The 27,319-nt window shown below is 40.1% G+C and overlaps 1 protein-coding gene across 3 annotated transcripts in view; it reads right to left on the bottom strand.

Moving 5' to 3' along the window:
• Nucleotides 1-4,384: 4,384 nt before the first annotated feature.
• The window catches only part of clcn5b (chloride channel, voltage-sensitive 5b), a 31,289-nt gene continuing 8,354 nt past the window's right edge, over nucleotides 4,385-27,319 (bottom strand). For 2 of the 3 annotated variants that reach the window (XM_008435342.3, XM_008435341.3), the window contains exons 3-17: nucleotides 21,458-21,642; nucleotides 20,457-20,556; nucleotides 19,140-19,327; nucleotides 17,821-17,943; nucleotides 16,258-16,464; nucleotides 15,342-15,422; nucleotides 14,222-14,456; nucleotides 13,958-14,133; nucleotides 13,723-13,863; nucleotides 12,124-12,310; nucleotides 10,570-10,712; nucleotides 10,206-10,355; nucleotides 9,104-9,209; nucleotides 8,611-8,827; nucleotides 4,385-5,339 (exon numbers count right to left, since the gene is read on the bottom strand). In XM_008435342.3, coding sequence (XP_008433564.1) covers nucleotides 5,249-5,339; nucleotides 8,611-8,827; nucleotides 9,104-9,209; nucleotides 10,206-10,355; nucleotides 10,570-10,712; nucleotides 12,124-12,310; nucleotides 13,723-13,863; nucleotides 13,958-14,133; nucleotides 14,222-14,456; nucleotides 15,342-15,422; nucleotides 16,258-16,464; nucleotides 17,821-17,943; nucleotides 19,140-19,327; nucleotides 20,457-20,556; nucleotides 21,458-21,642 — 2,330 coding nt within the window. In that variant the 3' untranslated portion in view covers nucleotides 4,385-5,248. Of the gene's footprint in view, nucleotides 5,340-8,610; nucleotides 8,828-9,103; nucleotides 9,210-10,205; nucleotides 10,356-10,569; nucleotides 10,713-12,123; nucleotides 12,311-13,722; nucleotides 13,864-13,957; nucleotides 14,134-14,221; nucleotides 14,457-15,341; nucleotides 15,423-16,257; nucleotides 16,465-17,820; nucleotides 17,944-19,139; nucleotides 19,328-20,456; nucleotides 20,557-21,457; nucleotides 21,643-27,041; nucleotides 27,170-27,319 lie in introns of those variants that run through there. The other variant, XM_008435343.3, reaches the window with a different exon arrangement.

Below are 27,319 nucleotides of genomic sequence, written 5' to 3' on the forward strand. Positions count from 1 at the left end.
CATCTGTGCAGAATATGGACTGGAAGCCCCAAGATCAAAGTGGGGAACACCCCCAAAAGTGGTGGAGAATGACCGAGCTAAGATCCTGTGGGACTTCCAGATCCAGACAGACAAGATGGTAATGGCGAACCAACCGGACATTGTGGTGGTGGATAAAGAACAGAGGAAAGCCGTTGTGGTGGATGTAGCAATACCAAGTGATTACAACATCAGGAAAAAGGAGCATGAGAAATTGGAGAAATACCAGGGCCTCAGGGAGGAACTGGAAAAGACCTGGAAGGTGAAGACCACAGTGGTGCCTGTAGTCATCGGGGCCCTCGGGGCAGTCACCCCCAAACTGGAGCAGTGGCTCAAACAGATCCCAGGAACAACATCAGACATCTCAGTCCAGAAATGTGCAGTTCTAGGCACAGCCAAGATACTGCGCAGAACCCTCAAGCTCCCAGGCCTCTGGTAGAGGACCCGAGCTCAGAGGATGAAACAGACCACCCGCGGAGGGTGAGAAGGGAATTTTTTTTTTTTTTTTATATATATATATATATATATATATAAATGTGGTAAACCCAGTTCAAGTTTCTTTCCACTTCTAGTGTTTCTGGTGGTTTGACCAACTCAAATTTAAAGACTTTTTAAGAGTATTATGAATTACCACAACAGAAATTACTTACCAATGATAGGTGCAAAAAAGCTAGCTAGCAAGCTAGCGAGGGTTTACTACCTGCTAGCTAGGTAGTAAGTAGCAGGTAGTCTTCATTACGTGCCTCTCAGCACGTAATGAAGACATCCGTGTGTGACTCAAACGTTTGCCAGACAGAAAAGTCCCGCGAGAAAAATAAACTACATCACAAAATTCTGTATAAAATACTCCAGAGTGTGTGTTTGTAATATAACACTATATGAATAATCTGTGTGTGGATGAAACAGGCTGGCGTTGGAGTTCCTATTGATATTTTGCACCAATTACACGAAGGCTTTGCTTTTTAAAGTCGGAGCACCAGCCGTTCTCAGTGGCTAATGGCCTCTTTGTGTCATTTTATTGATGCTTTTGTTGGTTTTTTAAGTCCAGGCTTCCGCAGGTCAACAGCAGACATTGTTCAAACCCTCTGGGGCCAATACATGCACAAGCCTGATAATAAAAAGCTTCAAGTAGGCCAATCACCCGCTGAGTAATTCATGTAGACATTCCTCTCTAACAAGCAGAGAAGGTATTTGTAGCTCTACTGTGTAGAAGTTATCTAAGTTTATCAGACAGTGACAAAGAGTAATGTCTATAAAGTCAGATTTGGTTGTGGATTCTAGCTGGACCACAATGAGTTAAGTAAGTTTGATGAATCCATTATTTTTCTTTTACATATTTAACTCACAAGGTTAAAAATATATCTATCTTCAGCACTCATCCTACAGAATTGGTCAAAAACTGACTGATGTTCAGAAATGCTACGCTGACAGAAATAAAAATTTAGCTTGATCTGTAGAGAAGTCATCCCAGACCATGATGCAGCCACCACCATGTTTCACTGTAGGTATGGCATTCCTTTACTGATGATTTTTTTTCTTCTGTGCAGCTTCTTTGGTGTTACCTTTTTCTCTCTACAGAAATGCTGTCCCATATTTTCTTCTGTAATTGACCATCTTCATTCAGTGGCAGTTTCTGATATAAGGGGAATGAGGCAACCACCCAGGGCAGCATCTCGTCAAGGGGCGGCAGTTGATATGTGCATATTATCTCATTTTTAAGGTGAAATTGTGCTTTTTGTTTGTTTTTACCTAGCAAAAACTTCTGATTTTACTAAATATAGGTTAAATCTTTAGCTTGGGGAGAACCTTTGAATGACCTACAGCTGAACTAAAACCCCGTCCACACTCAGCCAAGCTAGAGTAACTACCCTCATCAAAGCTAAAAGAAGGTTTCGTCACTTTTTTTTTTTACCTTTTACACGTTTCCTCAGGGTCTTCAGAGACATGCAGCTGCTGTGGAAGAATGGGAGGTAAATGTTTCAAGATGTGTGTCAGCCTGACCTACACCGTAGCTCAGACCTGTAGAGGAGCGGCAACAAATATGGGATGGAGAAGTTCTTTAAAGGTTTGTGTGATCATACTTAATGGTGCAAAAGGTGAAAACCGCTTCAATTTTATTTTTAATTGCATCTGAGAAAGTGGAGAGGAAACTTATGAGGCTTAAACGACACTCAAAAAACATCCTCTTGTAGGCATTTTTGAAATTTAGAAATTCAATATTTGTGGTATCGCTTTAGCAGTTGCTCTGAAGGCAGGTTAAAACATGTCCAAATGCTAATTTTAGTTCACATCTAGCAAAAGTCTTGTGAAGTTGGAAGCGTAGCTACATGTATCTCAGCAATGGGGTTCCAGGAATGACTCAGTATTTTCGAATATCATTTAATTTTCTTCTACAATCATTTAGAGGTTGAATAAGAAGTCCCAATATTAGGATTTAACTTTGTGACGCGTCTCAATTAAACAACCAGCAGCGAAACAAATTTCAGCTTCAGAAGGTTGATCCAGAACGAATGAAAACAGGGTTTTGTGGGGTTGGGGAGTTTCCTGGCGTTGAATGAAAAGCATAAATTGGATGAAAAACAGGAATTTGTGGATAGCAGATGGAAACAGATTGATAAAGAGTGAGGAAGAAATACTCCAACATTAGATTATATTTTATGGAGTTGAACCTGATTAATCAGGATTCATTTGGTCTCCTCAGGAGCGCTGCTTTGGTCTCGTCTGTCAGTTGGATCTGACGGAAGGTAATAAATCAGATTCAGTTCATTATTTTTTCCAAAAGAAAAAAATGGTTGTATGTTAACTCAATACAGTCGAATTTCAGTCTTTTTGTGTTGTAACCACGTATTTTTAAATGTTTTTGAACATATAGAAATGACGGAGCGGCAGAGTTGGATAAAAGTTGCACCTTTGAACGAACAAGCACGTTGTTTTCATGGCTTCCCAGGACACGTTTCGTTTCTGTGCCAAGCTGACTCTGAAAGGACAAAGAGTTTTTCTGAAATCAATTCTATCGGCCCTCATCTCGGTGTTTATGCTGGCCATGCACAGCAGCTCCGGGCCCTGATGGAAGGAAAACAGAAAATCAGCTCAAAGGATCAATAAAAAAATAATAAAATAAAATAAAAAAACGGAGAAACTTTACGAGTCTCGGCTTCCCTGCATTAAGTCATCAGAAATGAACCCTCTGGGACTATAAAGGGTTAAAACTGAGTCTAGGATAATATTGTTCGGCTCGTGAAATATTTATGAGCGTGATTTGATGGGGATGAAACGTCTGAAACAAAAACAAGCAGCGTCTAATTACACGTTTTCCCGATTCCACTAATTAAGGCGACTTTGAAAAGTATTTACAACTCGGAAACGATTCCACATCATCTCACGTTACAGCTGGGGATGCACCGATGTAAAGATTTGGGCCAATATTTGATATTTATATTACTCTTGTGTCTAATAAATATCAGAAAGACATTGATGTTTACCAATGTCTTATATATTTTCACCTTAAATTTTGACACCTTTAAAAAGACCCCAACTATTATTTGGTCAGCTTCCTAAAATAAAGGATTCCCCAAAAGATGAGATAAGGGAGGAGTGGGGGAGACGCTTGGCAAAAAATTACTTAGGCCATTATTTTTAGTTATTGATTATTCTACCAATTAATCAGATTTTAAAAACAGGCACATTCTTTAGACATAATTTAACCATTTTAGCATTTTTTATACAATATTAGTTATATCTTAAAAAATTACTAACAAATACGCAATTGATTTTTTTTCAATACGAAAAACATTTTATTGTCTAAAATGCCATAACAAAGTATTCCTTTAGCGTACGCTTAATCTTTCATAGCAAAGACTGTAGCTAAAAAAAATACTTCAAGCATGATTAACTAATTAATAATTGGAATTGGTGCTTATTAGATTTTTTTTTTTTTAAAGACTTTCAATGAGGTTAAGCTAAAACTGTCACTTAAGGAGTTCTGGGTACAACAGATTCACCAACAAAGATTTTTTAAATCTTAAATATAAAATGTATATATTTTTATTAAATGTATATAAAGATTATTTCAATTGATTAATTGTGAGTAATTCAACCTTATTGCACTCATGGGTCGGTACACTGCGGTGAACAATTAAAGAATTACTAAATTAGTTGACGCTTACTTCAATAATTGATTAATCGCTTCAGCCCTAAATGCAGTAACATGATGCAATAAAGAGGTTGAAAAGTGTCTAAGAATTTCAAACAGGAATATTTGGATGTCTTGGATAAGATTCTGACAGGATTTTTAAAAATGTAGCACGTTCAAATTAAGTTCAGCCAGCCAAAAGGAAAAACGTCAACATAAAAAGAGACAACACAATCTGTTTAAATCAGTGTAATAATTTAGTGGGATCAACAATTTGACATTAAATTAAATCAATGTGTCATGATTCTTTAAGCCCTTCCACTGCGGATCTCCCATAAGGCATGGCATGGTGTTTGGATCAGAACGGTTCTGCTACGGTGGCCGGTCGGTTCCCAGGCTGCCGCCAAAGTCTCAAGCATAAAGGAGACACTTCTGGGGACTTCCCAGGTTGTCGTCAATGTCTTCATTGGAGTGTAGATGTGCAATCCTCTGCGTGGGACTCCTGAATCGATCCCCTCCGGTGTTGTGGGCAAGCCATCGGTGCGTCCTCTGCTCCTGGAGAACAGCGTCTTGTCTGGACTTGCGAAGACACTTCCGGGGTATTCATGGAGCTTCCCAAACCTCTTTACCTTCTTTTCACCCACTTCATTTTTAAAAAGTTTTTTCCCCTCTCCCTTCAACCTCCTCTTTTAGTTTTCGGCATCCGTCACGTCGGATCATCTCCTCCCTCCAGTCTCAGGTGAAAGTAGGAGGAGGACAATTCCAGACTTCTTCCGAGTTTCCCCCTCGAAAAACGAGAGAAAACGCAGAGAAAGGAAAGTGCCAAAAGGAGCACATGTGAACGAGTCGCCCACACCCACTGAAGCTCTCCGGGTGAGTCACTGCTACAGGGAGCATTTTGCTTCAATGGATCCAAGAAGGCCTCCAAAAAGAAAGAAAAAAAAATTCACAGGAATTTCAACTCTGCCGACCGTGACTTGTTTGTGCAAATGAACGCTGGAAGTCTCTGGTTTGAGGAGAGGTGAGGCGTGTCCGAGCTGGTGCGTGTCCTCCGTCCCGCTCCGTGTACGGGAGGTGGAAGCGACAAATGAAAGGAGTTCAGTTGAAGAGGATGGAGTCCGGGTCTCTGTTGGCTATCTGCGCCATGTGTTTCAAGATGTCCTTTTTAGTGATGATCCCCAGCAACCTCCTGATGACGAAACACAAAAAGTTGGAGGTTAAGCTCGAACTTTTAAGACGAGAAAATGGTTCGTTGTGTTTTTTTTATTTTTATATATATATGTATCAGCTTCTGAAGGAAACATTCTAGAGAAAGAAACTGATCGTTTTCTTGTTATAGACACTAGAGAAGTCTAAAAATGGGATGTACAAGTGTGGAAGAACAGGAGGAAATTGGGATCAACCCTGACTGACCCGCCTTATACGCTTGAAGTGCGTCATCGTATATTTTCTTGACCCGAGTTTCAAATTTAGGTCAACTAAAGGTTCAAATCTGCTTCAGCTGAAAGGAAGGAATAGCTTAGAGCAGGGTGCCACATTTATTTTAATTTTAGAGCACATCAAGATGTTTAATGTACGGCAGAGGATTAGGGCTACTGGAAAAACAACAACAAAGGATTTAGACTTTTCTCAGATTAAAGTCATAATTCTGAGAAAAACGGTCATTTCAACCAACAAATAAACGGAGTCACTTACTTTCAATATTAGTTTAAAAGTAAAATTCTTATCTCTTTTTTCGCCAATGCAGATTCACTAAATTCCTCTGTACCCTCACATGTGGATCCACTCTGATCACAGCCTGGGCCTCGTCCTGTTGGCCTCAGAGCAGAGCATCTAAAACAGGCGCGTGTGAATCCTACAGGGGCCCGTTGTGCCTGCCGACGGCCTGCCAGAGGCCGCGCGCGATGCTGGGAAGTACCAACGGACTGAACCCCAAACAGTTCATTTCAGAAGAAATGTTCCAGGGGATCCCCGAGAGGAGAAAGCGTTTAAGACGCTTCTGCTGATGATTACTTTCGATCCAACAAAGACACTTCACTTAAAGAGGCATGAAGAAACTTTAAACTGCAACCCCGTGGGAAATGTCAAAGGGACATTTTGCTAAAGATTGTGATCTTACTTTTCAATCCCCTCGAAACTGTAAAACAGAACGAGAAACTGCCGTTTCACACCAACACCCACAAAGAAACTGTTTAGATTTAGACTTTGAAGTTGAGACTCTCCCGGCCGCAGCCTGCGTCGGTGGTGGCATTCCTTCTGAATGAACACAATGTGCCAAAGACAGAAAATAACAAAGGAAGACCACAACATGTGTACGTGGAAGTTGTTTGGCGGTGAAATCGTGAGAATACACACAGACTTCCACTTCCAAACCGCCCCGAAAGCCGAGATTCAACAAATCAGAGAGAGAAAGATACAACCACAGAGAGTGGTTGTATCTTTCTCTCTCTGATTTAGAGAGAGATACAACCACTTTCTGTGGTTGTATCTTTTGTTGAGGTCCGTTTGTCTGATTCCAAGAGAACAATATTAGACTTGTATAAAGTCTGACACGCAGCTGTACTGTGGGTGACGTGTTCAGGTTAGTGGGCCTCGGTGGAGCATGGTGTGGAAATGATTTCAGACAAAGTGAGGTAACTTTTACAATCAGCCGAGCAGCAGACTGAGTCCACTTTCTGGCTCTCTGAACAGAAATTTATCCCGATTTTCCAGCACACAAAAGAACATCCCCACTCAGGTGTTTGTCGTATGCTCTCACAGGAGAACTAACTAGGCTAAAAATTCTGTAGGGGTCCAACAATGAGATCTCAGCTTTCATTTGTTGCTGGAAAGTTCTAGAAAAACCAAAAATGTCAACTTTTTTTGTCCGTTTACATTGTAAAAGCCATTCAACCCACCCGTACCGCACCATTCACTCGGTTGTAGGTCTATAGGACGAGGCCTGGGCCATTAACCAAAAATTAGCCAACACAGAAATTTATGACGATGACCGACATCATTTTGCCCATGTTGGTATTTTCGATGTTTTAAAACAAGGAAATGAAAAATAATTATTTTTGTCTTTTTTTGGCCGATTTCAGGTGGACAACGCTCAGGACCCTTTAAGATGCTGCGCTACTTGTACTTCTTCATTTACTTGCAAACGCTGTAGTTTTAAAGTCCATTAAAGAGGCAATAAAAATAATTGCAAAAAAAAAAAAAACTACCTAGGACAACGGTACGATTAGCCTGAAGCTACTTGGCATCACACCACACCGTCCATTGACTGGGGGACATAAAAACGTAATTGTGACAAGCATGGGACATGTTAGCGCGTCACGTTTGTAGTCGCACAAGAATGACGCCACGTCAGGCATTTGGGTTTAACCCCGTTTGCCCAGTGAAACTCCAATTGGTACAGCATTTTAACACATCTGCTCAAACATTGCATCAGTAATTATAACATTACTTAATCTCATGAAACATTATGCCAACGCTCAGTCTACACCGAGGAAGATTCCCTCACCTATGCATTCTAGAGAGTGACTAAAACTCAATGGTATAACCAATTTTCTGATTATGACAGATAATTATTTGAGTACTTGTGGGCGCTAAATAGGCCGGTTGATTTTTATGCCTGAACAGCTAGCTTAAATCATAATAGTAAATAGAAAGTGACATCACAGTAAAGCATTGTACAAATTCCTGACACAGAAGAAAACTGAATTTTATCCCATTGCACGTGTAATAATCAGAAACGGAGGACACAACACTTCAAAGATGTGACAAGTTTTAAAGTTCCAAATATTGCCTTATTTTTTTCATGTTTGGCCCTGTGTAACGTGTTTTTGAATCTGCTAGCATATATGTCAAAATGGTTAACTGTGTGACAGCAGCTTTATTCTCAACTCTTTCATTTTTTTCTTTTACTTTTCTTACCATCGTCTTTGCATCTGGCAGATTTTTGAGAAGCAAACGTTCACATTTTCCCTCCAGCTTTTAGAACCTTCTGGATTACTGAATACAAAACATTTAAAAGCTGGGCTTTATTATATGCAGGTTCTGCAAATCACAAGCCACCCAACGCTGAAGTTGGCTTCTGATTAGACCGTGTGCTATGTCACTGAATTCACCATTTTGACATCTGGTACAGTTCAAAATCCAACCATTTCAAAGGTGGCTTGAATTATGTTACATTGAACACAGACTCTTTAAAAGCATTGTTTGTGATCTGTGATTGCCCTATTGTTTGTAAAATGTAAAAATAAAAACTTCCAATTCTATGTTTGGCCTCTCAACCAGGCCCAGATTAAAAACCGGAGGTCCATCTTAAAAAAAAATAAAACAATCTAAGAGAGAGGAACTCCGTAAAATTTGCAAGAACCTATTTTCAATAAAAGCTAGACTTAAATCTTAAGACCTTTTTCTTTAAACATCCCTCTCTCCATGGGTGTGTGTTATACAACACAAGAAAATCATACCCGTTATGTGTGACCAGACACTGGCGGAGCCCCAGTTTCCTGAAAATATCCACGGTGATGTCCATGGGTGTGTGGTCCGTGACAGTGAAGGGACTCAGGTCCATGATGCCTCGGAGGCGGAGTGGAGGGGGCGCTTCGGGCGGCTGGGCAGGGCAGTGCTCTGTGAAGACCACCAGGGAGGCGCTGACGATGCCGTCCTGACGCTTCCGGGCGTTATCTGGTAGGAGATGCAGAGCGGAGGAAAACGAGATGAAGAGCTCATCGGCATTCCAGACCAAACGTTTTACACTTCAACCAGCAAAATAACCGTTTCAGAGGCTAAAAACTGCGCCATATATCTGTTAAGGTATACAAGAATTGCTCAGAAGCCTTTTAAACCGGGACTTAATGACAACAAAAAGAGTCTCAACAACTACAATCCTCACAATCACATAAAATGGTACAATTTGAATATTTATTTAAATGAATGTTTGTATTCAGTCACAATCCGAACCTATTGATATGAGCAGGTCTCTTCTGAGCACAAATCCCACCAGCCTTTGGGATTCCTGCGAGACGACCACAGGGAAGCCGCTGTAGTGAGTGCTCTCTACCAACGTCTACGAAAAAACAACAAACAAAAAAACACGTAAGGCTATCGTGTGGAAAACAAGACATCATTCAAACATAAACATGACAAGAGATTGCCTTGAAAATGTATTCACACCTCATGAACTCCTCCACACTTTGCCACAATGCAAACACAAACTTCAGGTATTCTACTGGGATTTTGTGTGACAATTTCAAATCACAAAGTGGAGGCAAAATGAGAAGTGATTCTGAGTGTTTTATTTTTTTAACATATAAAAATCCATAAAGTATGGCATGCTTTTACTTTCATACTTTTTAGAACCTGCTTTTACTTTAATTGATATTATTTTCCATCAGGTATGAATACTTTTACAAAGTGCCATAGTAGGGCTGAAATGATTAAACAGATTAATTGTGATTAATCAGTTATTGAAATAATCATCAACTAATTTAGTAAGCGATTAATCGCTGACTAGAGTAACAAATTCAAAATAGACAATTTTCAGAAGGCAATACTCAGATCAGTAATTAAACCAAAACTGTACAAAAATATGTACATTTTATATAAAAAAATAAGCTTTGTCTGTAAATATGTTCTACCCAGAACTTTTTAGGGGGCATAGCTGCACCTAGTTCAAATTATGTAAAAGAAAATATCTCTTAAGCACCTTATGATATAATCTTACTAATCAGATCATCTTAAAAATAAAAACAGATTGATGTTAAGTCAAACTGAAAAAGACTGAACTTTTCAAATGATCGACATATAAATGATGATGGGTACACTAAAGGAATGCTTTTATTGCATTTTAGGCACAAAAAAATATTAATCGTAAAACGAATTGAATAATTTGTTTGTTGCATTTTTAACATATTTTTGATATTGTATAACTGAAAAATCTCCAGAATGTGTCAATTTTTTCATCCAATTAATTGATTAATCGATAGAATTAAATATAGAATGATTGATTACTACAGTAGTCTTTAATTGCAGGCTTGCTACACGGGGTTTTCGGTGTCCGTACCTCCACCTCCCCTACAGTCATGCCGTCCTGTGTGAGCACAGCCAGAGCAGGGTCCCCCCTCCTCGGCCTCATCACGTCCACTGCCAGGCTGCTGTGCTCAAACTCTTCCTTCGGCTCCAGGAACGGGTAACCGTTCAGCCGTATGTGAGCCTGCAGATACAAATGAGTGAATCTCTCAGCTTTAGCTGGATTAGACACACAGGAATAGACATGGCAGGGTAAAGAAATAAATGCAAATGCACCAGAAGAAAAGCAGAACAAACACAAGCAGAGCCACTCGTTCACACCTTTTGATCAGATCGTTAACTAGAAATGAGGGCTAAAGAAAACGCAAAAATCAAGTTTTTGTTTGTAGACACTTCACCTCATAAATTCCCTCTCTCCCAAAGGCGTCTGCCACCCATTTGCTGGTCATGGTTGCGGCCATGAGGGGAACGATGTACTCCAACCCGCCGGTCAGCTCAAACATGATGACCACGAGCGACACAGTCATTCTGGTCACGCCGCCTGCAACGGGACACGGGTCGGAACAACGTTAGACTTTGTCCACACAAAACACCACCAGCCACCTGATTGTTGCAGCTTCAGGGAAAAAAAACAAACGATTGCAGTTGCATCGAGGTACACGGCTTCAGCCTGAATTCAATTACATGTCTCTTGGCAGCCTCGTCCTTCTGACGACAGCTGGATGGGAGATTTATGGCGAGCGTCCGGCAACCATTTTTGAGGAATGAAAACAAGCTCATTAAGATGTCAGAAATGCAACAGATAATACCGTTCTCTGAATCGCCTCCTGATGTTTACTCTAGAAATGCTAAAACTCTTTTGGGTTTCCTGTAAGTAACGTTGCCTTTTGTCCGACCTGTCAAACATGAATAGAATTTATTTAATTAAGATTGTGTGCAAATAAGCTCACACTGGTTCGTGTTTCTTTAGTTGTAAGCTTGATAGAAACTTAAGTAAACTTAAGTAAACGCAACTATGTTAAAAAATTATTGCAGCACAGACGCACAAGAAAAAAAGAAACAGCAGAAGCAGAGCTGATTAACATGACATTCAGTTTCTTTGTATACCTTGAGTTTAAATATTCGGATCCGAGATTATTTACCATTTAAATCGCTCTGTTCTGTGAAGGAAAGCAATTATCAGATGTCTTTTTTTTCATCTAAGTGAGGGTAAAACCTAGCAGGAAGCATTTAAAGGATCTAATTTACATTGAGTAATAAGAATAAAACAAAAATCTGTCTCTGTAACAAGTTTAAATATATAAGAACAATGTTTACCAATCTTTATTTTCCATAAAAAGGAGCACACTTAATTCGCTGCTTTTTTCCAGTCTGACAACCGTCAATAAAAGGTCACTAATGTCACAAAGTTTTACAAAAATTAGAAGAAGAAAATAATTTTAGCACATGGAGAATAAACCTTTGAAATATTTTAATTTCTTTCAATTACTTCTCCAATTTAAGAAACAAAGTTAGGTATTGTCTCTCGTTGAATAAACGTCAGTGGTTAATCATTTGTACTCAAACTAAAAATACTTGACATTTGTTCTACCTATATCTATATCATCCCATCGCTGCTATTTTTTTTAAGTTTCTAAAAACATTTCCAGGAAGGACTGAACACACAATCTTAACCAGTTTAGCATGTTCAAGCTCTACATTCTCAGAATACCACCACACAGAGACTAAAGCCGTCTTTATCGAACGGCCAAGCAGCTGCCTGCTTTTCATCAACTCCAAGCTGCTTCCGGACTTTCAGAGGAAACCGCCCAATATGACATTTCTGAAATTTTCCCCCGTCACAAGCCAGATCTCCTGAATGTCTCATGTAAAGTACCAGAGATAACGCTGAGCTGCATAAATAAACTGAACTGGGCTGAAACAGCAAAAATCCAGAGAAGACGAAGCCCCACCTAAACAAGCAGCGGCCCCGACCATTGCGTAAAGGCCCGGTGTGATGCAGTCAGCCCCTGGAGAGCACCACCCTCTAAAGATGAGCCAGTCGTGGTTGTAGTAGGCCAGCTGCTCCATGCCAACGCCCAGCAGTCTGCCAGCTATCGCTCCCACAGCCATGCTGGGGATGAAGAGGCCAGAGGGAACCTGGGTGGTGATGGAAGAAAGTCAGGAAGCTTTAAGAATGCAGTTTTCCACCAGAGTTTAAAAAGCAAAGTGAGAAGGTGCCTAAATTTAGGGTATTTTCACACCTCATAGTCCGATGGACTTGGTTTGATTTGGGACCAAAATCGCAACATTTGTGTCAAACGAACCAAAACATTTGATAACCTGTTTCTTCCCTTGCCTGTGGTGGCGCTGCATCAGGAACCACTGAAGGAAACGACATGAAAACCTCTGAAGAAGACATGAGCAAGGTAAACAAAAATAGAGTAGCGTCAGATTTTAGTGGTTGTGGAATTTCTTTTTTGTCTTTGGTAAATGACCCATGGACCATTTCTCCAGCTAGCGCTAGATGCATTTGTTTTGGTTGTATTTACACAGGATGCTTTGCGCTATAGAGTCAAAAGTCTCTGGTTCACATCAACTGAACCGGGACATATATTTTTAGATAGACCAGAGCTTGCATTCTTGGTCCTCAACAGATTTTGATTGCACATTCACACCAAACAGGTCTGGTATGAATGTACCCTAAATCTAATTTGTGAAAGTTTCATTTATATGTTACATTTAAGAGTGACTTCACACCAGCCATGTTTGGTCCACTTTAACTGAACTTTAGTTCATTTGCCTAGAAAGTCTGGTTCACTTGGGGAGGTGTGAATATGCAATCAAACTCTGGTCCACCTAAAAACCTTGGTGTTCACTGTTTGGTGGAAGTGAACTCAAGTGTGGTTCTAATGCATATGTGAATGCCAAGTGAACCAGAGACCACTCCAAAAGCAGTAAGCGGACTATGGAGCATGGTATTCTGGGTAAATACCAACAAAACAAACACAAGAGTCCATCGTTAACAGGAGAAATGGCTTTTGGTCTTTTGCCAAAGACAAATCCTACAACCTCTAAGATCTGACACTACATCAGTTTTGTTTACACTTTGTGAAGAATTTTGCGCTCCTGTCTTATTCAGAGGTTTTTGTGTCGTTTCCTACAGTGGTTCTTGGTGGAGCGCCACCACAGGTGAGAAGATGAAAAGATTTTTCAAAAGATTTGAATAGTTTTGACACAGTGCAGTGTGAAAATGTAATAAATGTTGCAATTTCAGTGTCCAATCAAACCAATCTATCGGTCTGTCTGTTGTGAAAACACTTTAACACACATAAAACTCTTTTTACAAACAGAAAACACTACAAGGAAAGTTTCGTATAGTGAACACAGTTGTAAGCTGTGGTCTCCTCACATGCTTAGCAATCCCACAGAATTACGCAGGGGGGAAAAAACACCACGAGTTCAAAGAGGAGCGATGACAATTTAACAAGGAGCTAAGTACAAACAGCGAAATAAAACGTCTACGAAGCGCCTCTCCAGAAAGCGAGAGCTCACATGTGTCCTGAACTGACCTTCATGCCAAAAGTGATCACAGTGATCAGCATCTTGAAGATGAGGGCCAGGGCCAGCTGCCACAGCGCCGTGCAGAGGCCTGCCCCTGCTGGCCGGTCAGCCAGGCTGTTATCGACGCCCGTTTCTGACGTGTTGACTGGCTGGAAGAGAAAAATGAAGAAAAAAAAATGAAAAAAAAAGATCCATTATCCATAACTTAACTTGTCTTACTGAGACAAAGAGCCACCTGCTGACCTGTTTGTAGCCGCACAGCTGAGAGGAGTCCAACAGGGAGCAGTCATTGAAAAGCTCGGATATGAGCTCGGCTCCACTCATTCTGGTGTAACTGTTGGGGAAGGCGATCAGGGCGGTTACCGCGGTGACCAGCAGCACCTCGATGACCGGGTAGTGCCCGAGCCGAGTGGTTTTCCCTGCAGGATGCGCACGGACAAGTCGATTAGTACACACACATATAAACAAAACATAAAGAGTAAAAAGGTTACAACAGGCAGCACTCACGCGTCCTGCACCATGCGATGTTGGCCTTGATGAACAGCGCCCCCCAGAGGCCGCCGAATATCCCCAGCAGGATGAAAGGTGCCAGCTCCACCAGGTGCCACGGGGCGTGGAACTCCACGTAAAACAGCACCAGGCGGCTGTTTCCAAACGGGTTGATGGAGCGCAGCGTGAAGGCCGCCACCAGGGCGGCGAAGAACGAACGCCACAGGGTTTTCAGGGGGAAGTAATAACTCACCTGGGGGGGAGGAATCAAGAGAAGCAGGAAGTAAGCAAAAGGTAGAGTTTTTTTTACCTTTGTATGCGCAAAGGATTATTAAAAAAATATTGATTCAGTGGCAGAAGCTGTAAAAATACTACAGTGGCTTGAAAATGCATTCATACTCCTTAATGTTTACCATATTTTGAGGCAATACATTAAACTTGGATTTTAAGTTATAAACCAACACAAAGCAGTGCTAAATGTCCGGTTTTACTTCTCAATGACACGTAGCACTACGCATGCAGGTGAAAATAATTGTTTTTCTCTCTTCTTTACAAGAATATCTTCTTCCACATGTTTTGTATAGCTTCATTTCTCTTTTACTTCTTAATTACAAACTTTTATGTTGTTTTATCACATAAAGAATGAAGTTTGTGATTGCAAAATGAGACAATGTTGGAGATTACAAGTATTTCTGCAAGCCACTGTACACTTATTTTTATTTTAAATGCCTACTAGTACACAGAAAACATCGGTAGAAAATAAACAAGACTAACAAATGCATTCAATTTTGAAATAGATCTGAAATAACGCACTCCCCTCCCTACATCATAATTTGTTCCTGTCATTGAACATTTCGTTATTTAATAACCAAGAGCTGCCAAGAACACACTGACTCTCCAAACTACTGCAGCAAACATTTATTCCTGGTTTATCAGGTCTTAATTAGCTGCCAGCGTGCGTTCGCTCCAGTACAAAGTCACATGGCTGGGAGAGAACAAACAAGGAGGGAAAGCAAGACGCGACTAATTCAAGTCGTCTGTGTCATCTGGTGCCGATAACTCTACTGGCTCCGTAGCAGGACAGGGAGACAGGTATGCACACTGCAGCTCATGGTTTATTTCTCAACTTCCTACCCACCTCCTCCAGACTGAACAGGACTCCCCCTATGGGAGCACCGAAAGCCACGGACACTCCGACTGCGGCTGCTGCCGACAGAACCTGCAGGAAGAGGAGAAAAAACGGAGAGCGTTTCAGAACAACAGATCCATCAGAACCAGAAGCACTGGGAAAACATCTGCTGACCAGGATCGGATGATGTTTATGACTCTCCGCTCGGAAAGACTGAATCAGTCGAAACGCCACAACCGAGACGTAACGACAACACTCTTCAGTGTGGACGTTGTTACTGAGGGAAGATGTGTGAAACTAGGGTATTTCCAGTATCAATAAAGTGTTTAAAATATTAAGCGAAATGTCTGAAGATTCTGAACAATTGCAAGTCATTTGGGAGATATTTAGCTATACTTAGCCTTCAGTTAATCAACATAAAGGCTAAATATTGCTGTGTGATAGTGACTGTTCTCAGCCTTTAATCCTAATACAAATAATTTCAACCACAACAGAAAGGCTTCAGATGCACTTTTATAGTTAAAATAGAGTCTGAAAGATTAAGAAAGATTCTTCACAAATAATCAGATTGAAGAAATAAATTTCATATCTTGTCCTACGGTGCACAAAAATAAAAATTAGTTTTATCTAGCTGAAGAAGCAAACAAGATATTCTGTAATTATGTTCAGCTGGTTTTTATCTAAAATGTTGATGTGATTGCAGATTGATTGCTTTAGAGAAAATGATTTGCTTTTACTCTCAAAATGTTAGTCGTTACGTTTTAATTTTAAATGTAGTTACATGGTTGGAAGAGCTGCTAAGAATAAAGTTTTAGTTTGCTTAAACTTCAATCTACCATGGACAATCACTTGGTGATGTTCAACAACAAAAGAGAAAATAAACCATCGATCCATCAGTAGGCATAGCATCATCCCCTGAGCCCACCTCTCGCCGTTTGGCCTCGTTTTTGCGGTATTTGGTGAACAGATGGCAGAGTATGTTGGCACAGCAGCAGGCTACGTGAACCAGAGGTCCCTCCTTCCCCAAGCTGAGGCCGGAGGAGACGGCTAAGACCAGAGTGATGGTCTTTATGATCAAGGTCCACTTCCCCAGGTAGCCACGAATGATGAACCCACTGAGGATTGTTTTAATCTGAAAACGACAGGGAGAGAGAGGAAGAGGGGTGTGAACGGACAGGTTTTCCATTCCAAAGACGACGACATGTTTAGACTTTGGTGAGGAATCGCTTCAGACATGTGTCTGCTCTCTCTCCGAGTTAAAAACCCTAAAAAAAAAAGGGGGGAAAGGAGGAGAATAACTTCCCTTTTTTTGTTTTGAGAATATTTTCTTTCAAATAAGACATTAATCTCCTGACCGCGGGCCTCCTGACCAGAGTCTGACCTGCGAGAGATTACAGTCAGAGGAGAAAACGATCTGAGTACGTGAAACTAGCCGCAGCGAGAGGCCAAAAGCTTCGTTTGGGTTTTTTATTCCGAGATGGATCAATCAGTGAGACTTTTGGGACCACACAGAAGAGTAAAAAAAAAAAGCAAAGCCTTTATCTGCTTACTTCTTTAGAAATAAAAAGTGGAAACAGAAGATTAAGTGCTGGAAGAGGGACAAGGGAGGGTTGAATAAACAGACAATCATACTATGCTTTTAATTCTTGGGTTTTACATAACAAGACATAAGAGAAACAATCTGATCTTTATCAGGTTCTAAAATTATTTGATTACTTTTTAACCATCAGTATGACCACCTCTGTAGAAGTTTACTGGTTTGACACTTAAAACTGTGTAACAACAGAATCCCAAGAGAGAAAGTCAAAAGCAATGACTTTAGACTTTAGAGAACCAAATTGTCATTTTGGTTTTTGTGGCCTTTACCTGGGACAATGCAAAAGATTATCCGTCATCATCCGATTAATCAATTAATCATCAGAATAATCGATTACTAAAATAATGGCCTTAAAACACAGGAGCATTTTTAGCTAAATTCTTACACCTACTACTAGGCATGGTGGTGGAGGGGTAATTATGTGGGCTTGATAGACTCCAGGCATTGCAAAGGTCCAAATCTCAATCTGTAGTTGCCGAAACAAACATCGAGAAAGCAATGTCCCAAAGGAAAGTGGGTCAAACTCCCTTAAAGAGGGCAGACACTAAAAGTCATACAGAGAAAACTACTGGGAGCTACCAGAGAGCATTGGATTCTGGATTTAAACACATTTAAAGCCTGGTGAAGACTAGATTTTTCTCTAGAACTGAAAGAGAAAAAAAGAAAAGAAAATTCTGCTATTTAGTATGTAGAATGTTGGTTCTCCCATCTGATCTAAAACAGGAAAAGTTTAGTCTGATTTAACGTCAGACACTGAGAGAAAAAGGGTTTGTTCTTTTTTGCAATGTACGTAAACATGTGGCTGTAACTGTAGGAGAAATCCAGTGAGTGATGGAAGAAAATATAGATATAAAACAGATTGGCGCAACACAACATGAGGTCCACTTTTACCTCTGGTATTCCTGATCCACAGGCATATGGAGCAAAGGCCCTGACCAGCGTCACGGCCAGGAATGAGAAGAGCAGAGCCCAAAATATGTACATCAGGTAGTTCACTATGTAGGCAAACGGGCCCTGAAAACACAACAAGCACATTTAATAACCTTAATACAGAAGTAAATGTAAATATAAATTCAGTCAGAAAAAGAAAAAAAAAATGTTGTCTTTAACTTTAACAATGACATGTTGCAGCCAGTAGATGGAACCCAAGCGTCATTATCATTTATGTTGCTGTCCAAGTCGCTGAGATTCTTATTAGGACATTAAAAACATGCAGCTTTCAAAGACTGGCTGTGCAAATAAGGTAGAAAAAAACTTTCTCAAGCTCTTTATGTCAACACAATTAGAATCAAGAAGTGCACATTTATGTCCGTTAAGAGCAGAACTCAAAGATGTTCCTAAAAAACACATTTAGCTGCTTGATAACAGTTGTGAATACCACCATGTTTTACGAACAAATGAGGGAAGTGCTTCAGTTTTTGTCGGTTGTTTAACTTATAGAAATTGCAGCAGCTGCAGAGCGCCACACCAAAGGGAAAATAACGGTGATTAACGGGTGTGAAAAACAACTTAAACTCATTTATATTCTGCTTTTTCTCGCTCTTTTTACTCTACCAGCAGTCCCGTTGCCATGACAACCGACTGACAACAGCTCCACGCGCCCACAGAGCAGCGACCATGTTCAAGTGTATCATGAATGGACATCAAAAATACACAAAAACATTTTCCACACAAAAAAGTACGTAAAAACACCAAAACAAAGTATTCAGTGGAATTTCATGTTTTCAGGCCTGATGTTTTTTGCTTGTTTTTTGTTTTTTTTTGCAGTGGTTAAGAAGTCACCGTCTGAACACAGCGGTCATTGATTGGCTCGTTTAAACACTTGGTCTACTGATGATTTGTCAGAAAATGGGTGTGTGGGTAACCTTTTCTTTTTTTTTTTTTTTTAACTGAACCAAACAAATTGAATTCCACAGCACATCTACATGTTAAGTTGTCATAGTCAAGCTAGCATAACTAACTACTTTCTCACCTTTTTTTTTTAATTCACACTGATCTGTGAAATATGATACTCTGGGACTGTTATCTTGCTGTTTTAGTGTTGAAAATTAATAGCGAAACATTGCGCCCCTTTTTTCAGATTCTTGGTGTGATTGTGTCACCATCGATACTCCTGACTCAATGGCACATGTGTGGCGCACAATAAGTCACGTGATGTCCAATCCAGTAATATTTATCAATACGTGTGACCCTATGGAACGGCGTCCTACCTGAGCCGTTCCTGCTATGAGTTCAGCCCAGCTCTTCCACTGCGGACAGCGGTCCCTCTCCTGGAAAGTCGTCTCGTTGGACGTCCAGCAGCAGTGCTCATGGTTGAACCAGAAGCCGATGAGACACACCCCTTCTTTCAGGTCCGTCATCCAGTGAGCTGCGATGTCGATACCACCAGCGAGAGCACCTGCGGGTCAGAACGCGGAGCTCAGGATGGAGACCAATTGTTGTTGAGCGCACAATATTTTTCCAGGTTGCTCTTTTGAGCCAATTTAAGTATATGAGCATCCTTAACTGTTTTCCAAGCCAACATGGAGTGCATTGACAAAGTAATTACACCCCCAGTGAGGACAGTGAGCTAGAAGATGTGTTGAGATGTAGTTTTCCCTCACACACAATGATTTCCATGTAGGGAAAACAGTTACATTTACATGATCAAACTGTCTAATCTGAACAACGGATCTTCCTCAAGGCGACATGGTAGTCCTGGTTTTGGCTCCTGGTTATTCTGCCCACAGGTTCTCCCAGCCCGAGTTGAGGATCTAATGGCTGCTTCTCTGAATAATACCCTCCTTGCCTGATCTGTCGGTATAAATGGTTGGTGCATGCGGGTTAGAAATTGTGTTAAATTCAGACATTTAAAAAAAAAAGGAAAAAGAAGTTTGAGCTTTAAGTTTCTCCCCTGCTTTATCCATAAAAATTATGTACTACTTTGTGTAGTTCTTTTATATAATAGTAGAAAAACACTCTTAACTTTGATGCCGTTATGTTACAAAAAGTGTAAACTCTTCAGTGAAGTGCTTGGCCTGCTTTCCCTGAGACCTAAGCCAAGTTTCCTGCTGGGCTTCCGGTCAATCTGCAGAATAATCATTTTCTTTTTAAAAAAAAAAAAAAAAAAAAAAGTCACCGTGCCTGTTTTCAGCGCTATCCCAGTTCTATTTTCTGACTCTACACCTGCAGTGTTTCACCTTGTGGGAAATCAAAACTCAACTGTTGCAGGTTCGTTCTGCGCCAATGAACCAAAGAACCACTCTGGATTCAACAGAGCTTTGTCTGGACTATTGACACTGTAAATATGACTCATTTTAACTCTACCTGCTTTCAGGAATGTTGAATCATTGCTGTAATGACTGGTATCAGCTACAACATTTGGGATGAATAAAGTATTTTTGAATATAATTGCACTGAACACCCAGTGTTTGACGATTTAACTGCAAGCTTTAAACATCCAAGCTTCTCATCAAGTGCAATGTACATCCACCCACCCACCATTTAGGTAAGCTAGTAATTACGTAAAGGTTGAGTGTGTGAACTACCTGCCATGAGTCCCACCAGCAGCATGAGCAGCCATCCGGAGAAGGCATCGCTGACGCTGTGCAGCAGGGCCACAGTCGACTCTCGGCTCTTATTGGTGATCTGCAGGGTGACAGAGACAACAAAGTGCTTCCTGCTTTATTTAAATGACACAGTAACACTAAAATAATAGTTAACTAACTAAGTATATGGACTCTAAAAAAGATAATTTGCTGAAAAAACAACACAAAGCAGTAAATAATCATGTTACTGCAATTAGGGCTGAAACAATTAATCAGCTTAATTGTGATTAAATGATTACTGAAACAATTATCAACTAAATTAATAACTGATTAATCATTGACTGGAGTTTACAGCTTAAATAAAGTAAATTTTCTGAAAGAACAACACACTCAGAGCTGTAATTAAGCCAAAACTGTGCAAAAATATATACATTTGGCACATGGGATTTAGAAAAAATACCCGTCTGTAAAGACGTTATTTCAAAAGGAATTGAATTGCTTGTTTGTTAGCATCTTTTAATGTACTTCCAATACTGTATAAAATAAGTTTAAATGAAAAATATGCAGAATGTGGCCATTTTTTTTCATTTGATTAATCGAATAATCGTTTAGATTAAATTGATAACTGAAATAATTGTTAGCTGCAGCCCTAATTTACAAAGTTTGTTTTTTTTTTTTTTTTACCTTAAAAGCAAACTCTATACATTTTATACCGTTTTGCCTTAATTACAGCTCTTGCTAATTTGATTCATCACAATTAATCAGATTAATCGTTTCAGCCCTGGTTTTTAAATTGTCAACATTTGATGCACGATTCTTTGACTCCTTTGTAGCAGCGCGTTCACTTTCCTCCAGAGAACTGAACCCGACTCCGTTTCGCCTTAGTGACGCCTCCATGCTAACGCCTTCGACAGAACGCACATGCCTTCGAATCTCAAAGTTAACACTTTTTTATCCCAGATTGTTTTATCTCGCTCTATTCCTTCAAATGTACTGCATACCTCTCTGTGTCTGTCGCGGTCCTTGCTCTTCTCCCTGACCCAGTCGATAGTGTTGAAGTCTTCGTAGGTGCCCACCCCAGGCAGCGGGTCGTCCAAAGGGTCCACTAGCTTAGTGGGGCCGCTCCCGTTCATACCGGCTGCTCTGCTGCTGCTGCTGCTGCCGGCACTGTACTCATCATAACCTCCTGAGGGAACAGAAGTGGAAAGAGGCAAAGGTGGGGGAGGAGAGAGAGAATAAAGATACATGGAGGTCAATGATCAACTCATCGGTTCTGACTTCATTGTTGTGCTTTAAAATGGGTCACGTCCTGTTTTATTGACCTGCCACGGTTCTTAAAAACAAGGAAGCCGCATGAACTTTATCACTTGCGCTGAGGTATAAGATCTGGTCTCTCTCTCTCACACACACACACGCACGCACGCACGCGCGGGCAAACACATGCACACACTCACACAGTGTTTCTCAGTGTTTTTCCATTTAGATGGTGCAGTAAAGTGCAGTTGTATGAGGCACAGGTCTTCCCTGCCAGGAGTGACTAATGCACCTAATGGATGGTGCACTTAAATTCCTCACCAGGTTTGACTACAGAAAAAAAAATTAAAAATCAAACATATTGTAAGGATATTCATGATAACTGAGCTCAGAGTAGCTCAGTTCTATTAAGACTAGACAGGAAATTAATCTGTAACAGAAAACTTGCACTTAAACATGCTGATGTAATCATAAATCAAGCGCACAGTGGCGATTTTGTTTACAGAAGCAAGTCTTCCACAGAGAAAGCGAGATTGTTTTGGCTGCTTCCACTTCCTGTCACTTTGTCATGTCGTGTACCATTTGTGACATTTAAATCAAATCACTGAATTCATGAACCAAGAGACAAGCTTTCTATGTACATTTTGTCTGCAAAAGATTAACTAAGGCTGCGTTGATGGCTGAAACAAATCAATGAGTCACAACAAAAGTGCTGCGTAAACGAGCCAACATCTCCTAGCTGCAGCAAATCATTGGCAGCACGAAGTTTATTGGAGAGAAATTATACATGTCAGAGCCATCTTTAGAAGCAAAACATTAGCCTGAAGAAATGTCTGTATGAAGAAAATCGCAAAACAGAAAATTTTTAAGAAATGCTGCAGGGATGCACAGATTGCAATTTTCTGGCCGATCGCCGATTTTTAAAAGACCTGATATTGCCAATTCTGATTGATACCAATTGTTTTCCTCTGGAAAAAAAAAAATTACTAAATATAGTGAAAAGGCTGTTGGCAATGGACTACATAAGACTGGTTTCTCTTGCAAGTATTGGCTGATCAAACTCCCAAAATTAAGGAAATCGGGCCAAATTTCCTTATTTGTTTTCTCTCATGAGCTGGTTGATTTATCAGTGCACAATGATGCGTAAAGTTACATTTATTATGTTATTTATTATGTTTGAAAATTTAAAAAAAATCTGATTGGGATTGTTTTGTGTTTTTGAATAATAACTTTAGGAAAGTATAAATAAATTCTGTATTTATGTTTCAAAATGGATTGGAATCCATATTGTGCACGATAGTGTAGCCACTTTAGAGCAACATTCTAGTCTCTTACTGCATGCGATTAAAAAGTTAGAGCTGAAAACAAAGTAATGAATTTTTCTCATCACTTTCATTGGTAATTTTAGGCCCATATTGTCAATAATGCTGATGTGATGTAATGTGTTTTTTTTTTTAAGCTATCGAGTCAAAAAAGAAAAATCCGCAGCAGTGAAACGTATATTATTTAATAACTCTTATCTGTATAGATGACACTGATCAAGGATCCATCAGCAGTGGGAAAACCTGAAAATAACGTAAGAAATAAAAAAAGCTGTCTATGTAATGGAAAAGTGTCAAAATCATCCTTTTTGACACTATTCATAGGATGTATTCTCTTGTTCCGTAACTTAAAAACACTTTACCATAACGTACATCAGAACCTCCTTCTGTAACCAAACCAGAGCCCTCAAAGATCTCTTTCTACTTTTTTTTGTTTTTGTCCATCATGACAGTTAGAAAAAAAGAAAATGCATATATATATAAACATATATCCACACAGACACATAATTACAGACATGGTGGTCAGTAATTGTTTAGATTCAACAATATGTGACAAAACCAGCAGATGTTTTAAAATTGCCACCATCTGGTTTATTACTAGCTTGAGGCAAATGTCTGAGCTTGATTTTGTTTCAAGACACCAACAGCGTACAGTTCACCGTACTTTTCATCAGGGTGACCGTTTCCCCTCACTGTGGTTTTCTCCAGTAATGTGCAACGCAGAAACTTATCCTGGCAGCTTCAACCAAATTAAAGTCAACAATGTTCACAACAAGTTTATTCCTGCAAAACGGATTCAGACTCATGCAGAAGAAAAATGATTTCTTGCCTTCAATGAGGAAGAGAAGCTGAGTGCAGTACACAATGTGGTAAAAATGACATGCAGGAAGTCGACTGTCAGTGTTTCTCCCAATGAACAAATGTTTGGATAAAAAACCGAATTCCGATGGATTCTTTTTGAGGATTTCTTTTTTAATAAAAGAAAACTTTTATATAATCTATTCCTTAAAATGACTAAAAAACAAAACTAAAAAGAAAACATCTGGTGCTCTTAGAAGTCCTGCTGAAATTAGAAATTAACCACATGAGTGCACATATGTTAATGTTCAGATGTCTGCGGATGACGCTGTGGTTTTTAAACAACGAAGAAAAAAATATCCAAGCACCACCTTTGATTGTGAAATTGGGACTTTTTAAAAAAATATATTGTTTGTTATTGACTAGTAAAATACTGACAAATTAGATTATGTTATTCCACTATATTGATATAGATAAATATCTTGATTACTGCAATGGCATTTCAAAATAGATAAAACGCAGATCCCAATGGAAACAGGAAGTAACACAGGAAGTCAGGCCCTTTTAGCTCGAAGCTCATACAGATGGGTCATTATGGGGGTAAAACAACAATTTCAGATAAAATATAACTGTGTTTTTATTTCTGTGTTACTAGAATTGAGAACAAGTGAGGAGGCAGGGTTCAGCTGTCACTGTGAATACACTGTAAGAGTTACTTCATGTAACAGGCTCAAACTTGGCCGAAACTCACGATATAAATGCTCCTGAGGCAAAGCAATCACTTTAATAATATTTGATTTTGGTGATTTCACGGTGACAGAGTATGAACTGCAGCGTATTTCAGAATGTAAATACATTCCCCGACCGTCCAGAAACGCAGCTGGAATCCAGAATTCCTTCACACTTTGCCGCTGAAAGAGCTCCTATCTACACAATCGTCGGCATGTCACACAAAATGCAGCTCTGCAGAAAAATGTTGCTGCGCATTAAAAGCAGAAGTAGCTTTCCAGCCGTCACCTGAACTGACAGGTTAAACTGGTCTGTAGAGTGGACTAACGAGAGCGAGTAATAGCAGAAGTATGTTCTCCCGAGGTCGCGCTGACATGAACACCCACAACATTCAGGGCAATTTGCTGTGACAAAACTGTTTCAATTCTTTGTTTCAGAACTGACTTTTAAAGTTTAAAACTTACAGAAAACTGCAAAGACTGGGGTGAAATCAGAAAGCTGGCTGATGATGCTCAAAGCATTAAAATAAGCTGATCTGATGGCATAACTGTGGAAGACGAGACACTAATATAACAAAAAAACAGCTCATTTTTAACCGGGGCGCCTGATGCTGATTTTTTAAATTATTTTTTTGTCAGTTGATAGATACATCATACCAGAGAGCTGACAGGTCTCGCTAGCTACAAAAACATTGGGTGCAGATGTTGTTACTGTTAGACTCAAAGTTAGCCAGGTGGAGCAACGGTGGCGTGTTTGAAAATGAAGCCACAAAAGTTATGAAGGATAAAAGAAGCTGTTGAAAAAGAAAAGGTTTCCAATTTGGGTCATTACCCAGAATCAGTCGTCCTTCATAGGACATCAACTTGTACCTGCAATCGAGATGTTTGCTTTCAGCGAATTAAGGTTGGAGAAGATAACAGGAAGGCTGAACTGAACGTCGTTTTATTCTTTTGAGGTGGTTTTGGACGTCTCTGTAGTCTTTTGGAAATCTCAAATGAATACACTCAGAGACTGAGTCTAAGGTCAGTAATGCTAACTGTGCTAATGTTTATTCTAATCATTTCCCTTGATTTAAATAATAAACCCTCCGTGTTACTGTGACTGCTAGCTTAACCACACAGTGTGACATCGCCCCTGCTGCTAATAAATGCAATTAGTGAAAGTTCAGAGCAAGAAGGCTAGAAAGAAACATTAAAGGGATTCACCAATATGAACATTTGGGCCAATATTAAATATTTAAACTTGATGTTAGAGCCGATAACGGACATTTACCAATATTTTATATCAGACATTTTCCTAGCCTTGTGTCTGACTAACACTGTCACATGACCAAACGAATATCACATGATCAACCTCTGACCCTCCAGAAATATCAACAAGACGGAAATAAGCATCGGTTGTTACTATCAGCCAAGTTTTATTCATTCTATTTTATCCCTAAAATAATGGCCTGAGTCTCTTTTTTTTTTTTTTGCCAATTGATTTTTTTTTTTGCCTAATTCACCTCTTGGCCAAAGGAAATGACTTAGGCCATTATTTCAGGAAGATGGCCATATAAAAAAAAAACAATATCGCTGATAGTGATATTGGTGCCAATATATTGTGCATCCCTTAAACAGTTCTTAATATAGTCCCAAGTAAGAAGTCTGTGTCGACTATAATTGGCATTGGCTGGTCAAAGCAGGGAGACTGGAACCGGGGACAAAACTAATCGATGCATTTCTAGGCTTTTCCAAGATGGTGGAAACCTCAGACAGCACAAACTAGGTTCTGTGAAGATGACAACGTTCCCGACATTTGCATGCGATTGCTATGTACCCGTCCGCAGGCCTGTGGCTGTGTTGAAAACATTCATTGCAACATACTCAAGCATTTAGAATACCGTTTATCTCCTGAGGAAAGACACACAAAAAGAGACAACAGTGAACAAGTTTCCTCCGTGTCTGAAAAATGATTCATGGGAATATTTTTGGGGGCTAAAATAATAAAGGTGTGTTGTGTCCACCTTGGAACAGGATGGATATTCTCTCAGCTTTGAAGTCACAACAGAGTCAGCGGAGCCTTGAGAAATCACAGTCCAAAGACTAGGAAAGGTAAACAGAATCACCTCACTCAGATTAAAGATAAAAAGAAAAAGGTTTCACCGAAGTCAGATTTCGTCCGACACCTTTCTCTATTGTGCAACCTCAAGCAGTTACTGGACCCAAATCATATGACGGGTAGTAAATGTACCTAATGATTAAACTCTGCTGTGTAAAAGTTAAAGTCAGCATCTCACAACAGAGAGAACCACATGAACAAGATGAACACGATTAAAACACAGGAAGCAGACGATTAGGCAGAAATAGCAGCTGCACAGAATGTGATGGACAAATACCAACAACTTGTTCTTAATGGCACGAGATCTGGGAGCGGTCCAACAGGAAAAACGCATCACCTTTTAAGCCACATCGCCGGGACGCAACAGAAATGACTAACTCACCATCCACCACCAGTTCCTCCTCATCCAGCTGCTTGCTCCAGAACTCCCAGCCCATCTCTCGTTACGCTCCCCCCACCCTCGCTCAGGATCCGCCGTCGAGTCAAACTGGAAGTATCTTCCTTCTCCTCGAGGAACAAGCCCCAGCGCAGGTCCCTCCCTCAGTATCTTTAGCTGACTCATGACTGGCTGAGCTGTCTGGGGAAGTGGATGGTGATTTGCTGAAGTATTTTTACAGGTCTTGAGTAATGAGCTTCCTGTACGTTTGGGGAGGCTGAGAG

The sequence above is a fragment of the Poecilia reticulata genome, chromosome 18 (genome assembly GCF_904066995.2).
Source record: "Poecilia reticulata chromosome 18, P_reticulata-male-v2, whole genome shotgun sequence".
In the NCBI taxonomy this organism is placed as follows: Eukaryota; Metazoa; Chordata; class Actinopteri; order Cyprinodontiformes; family Poeciliidae; genus Poecilia; species Poecilia reticulata.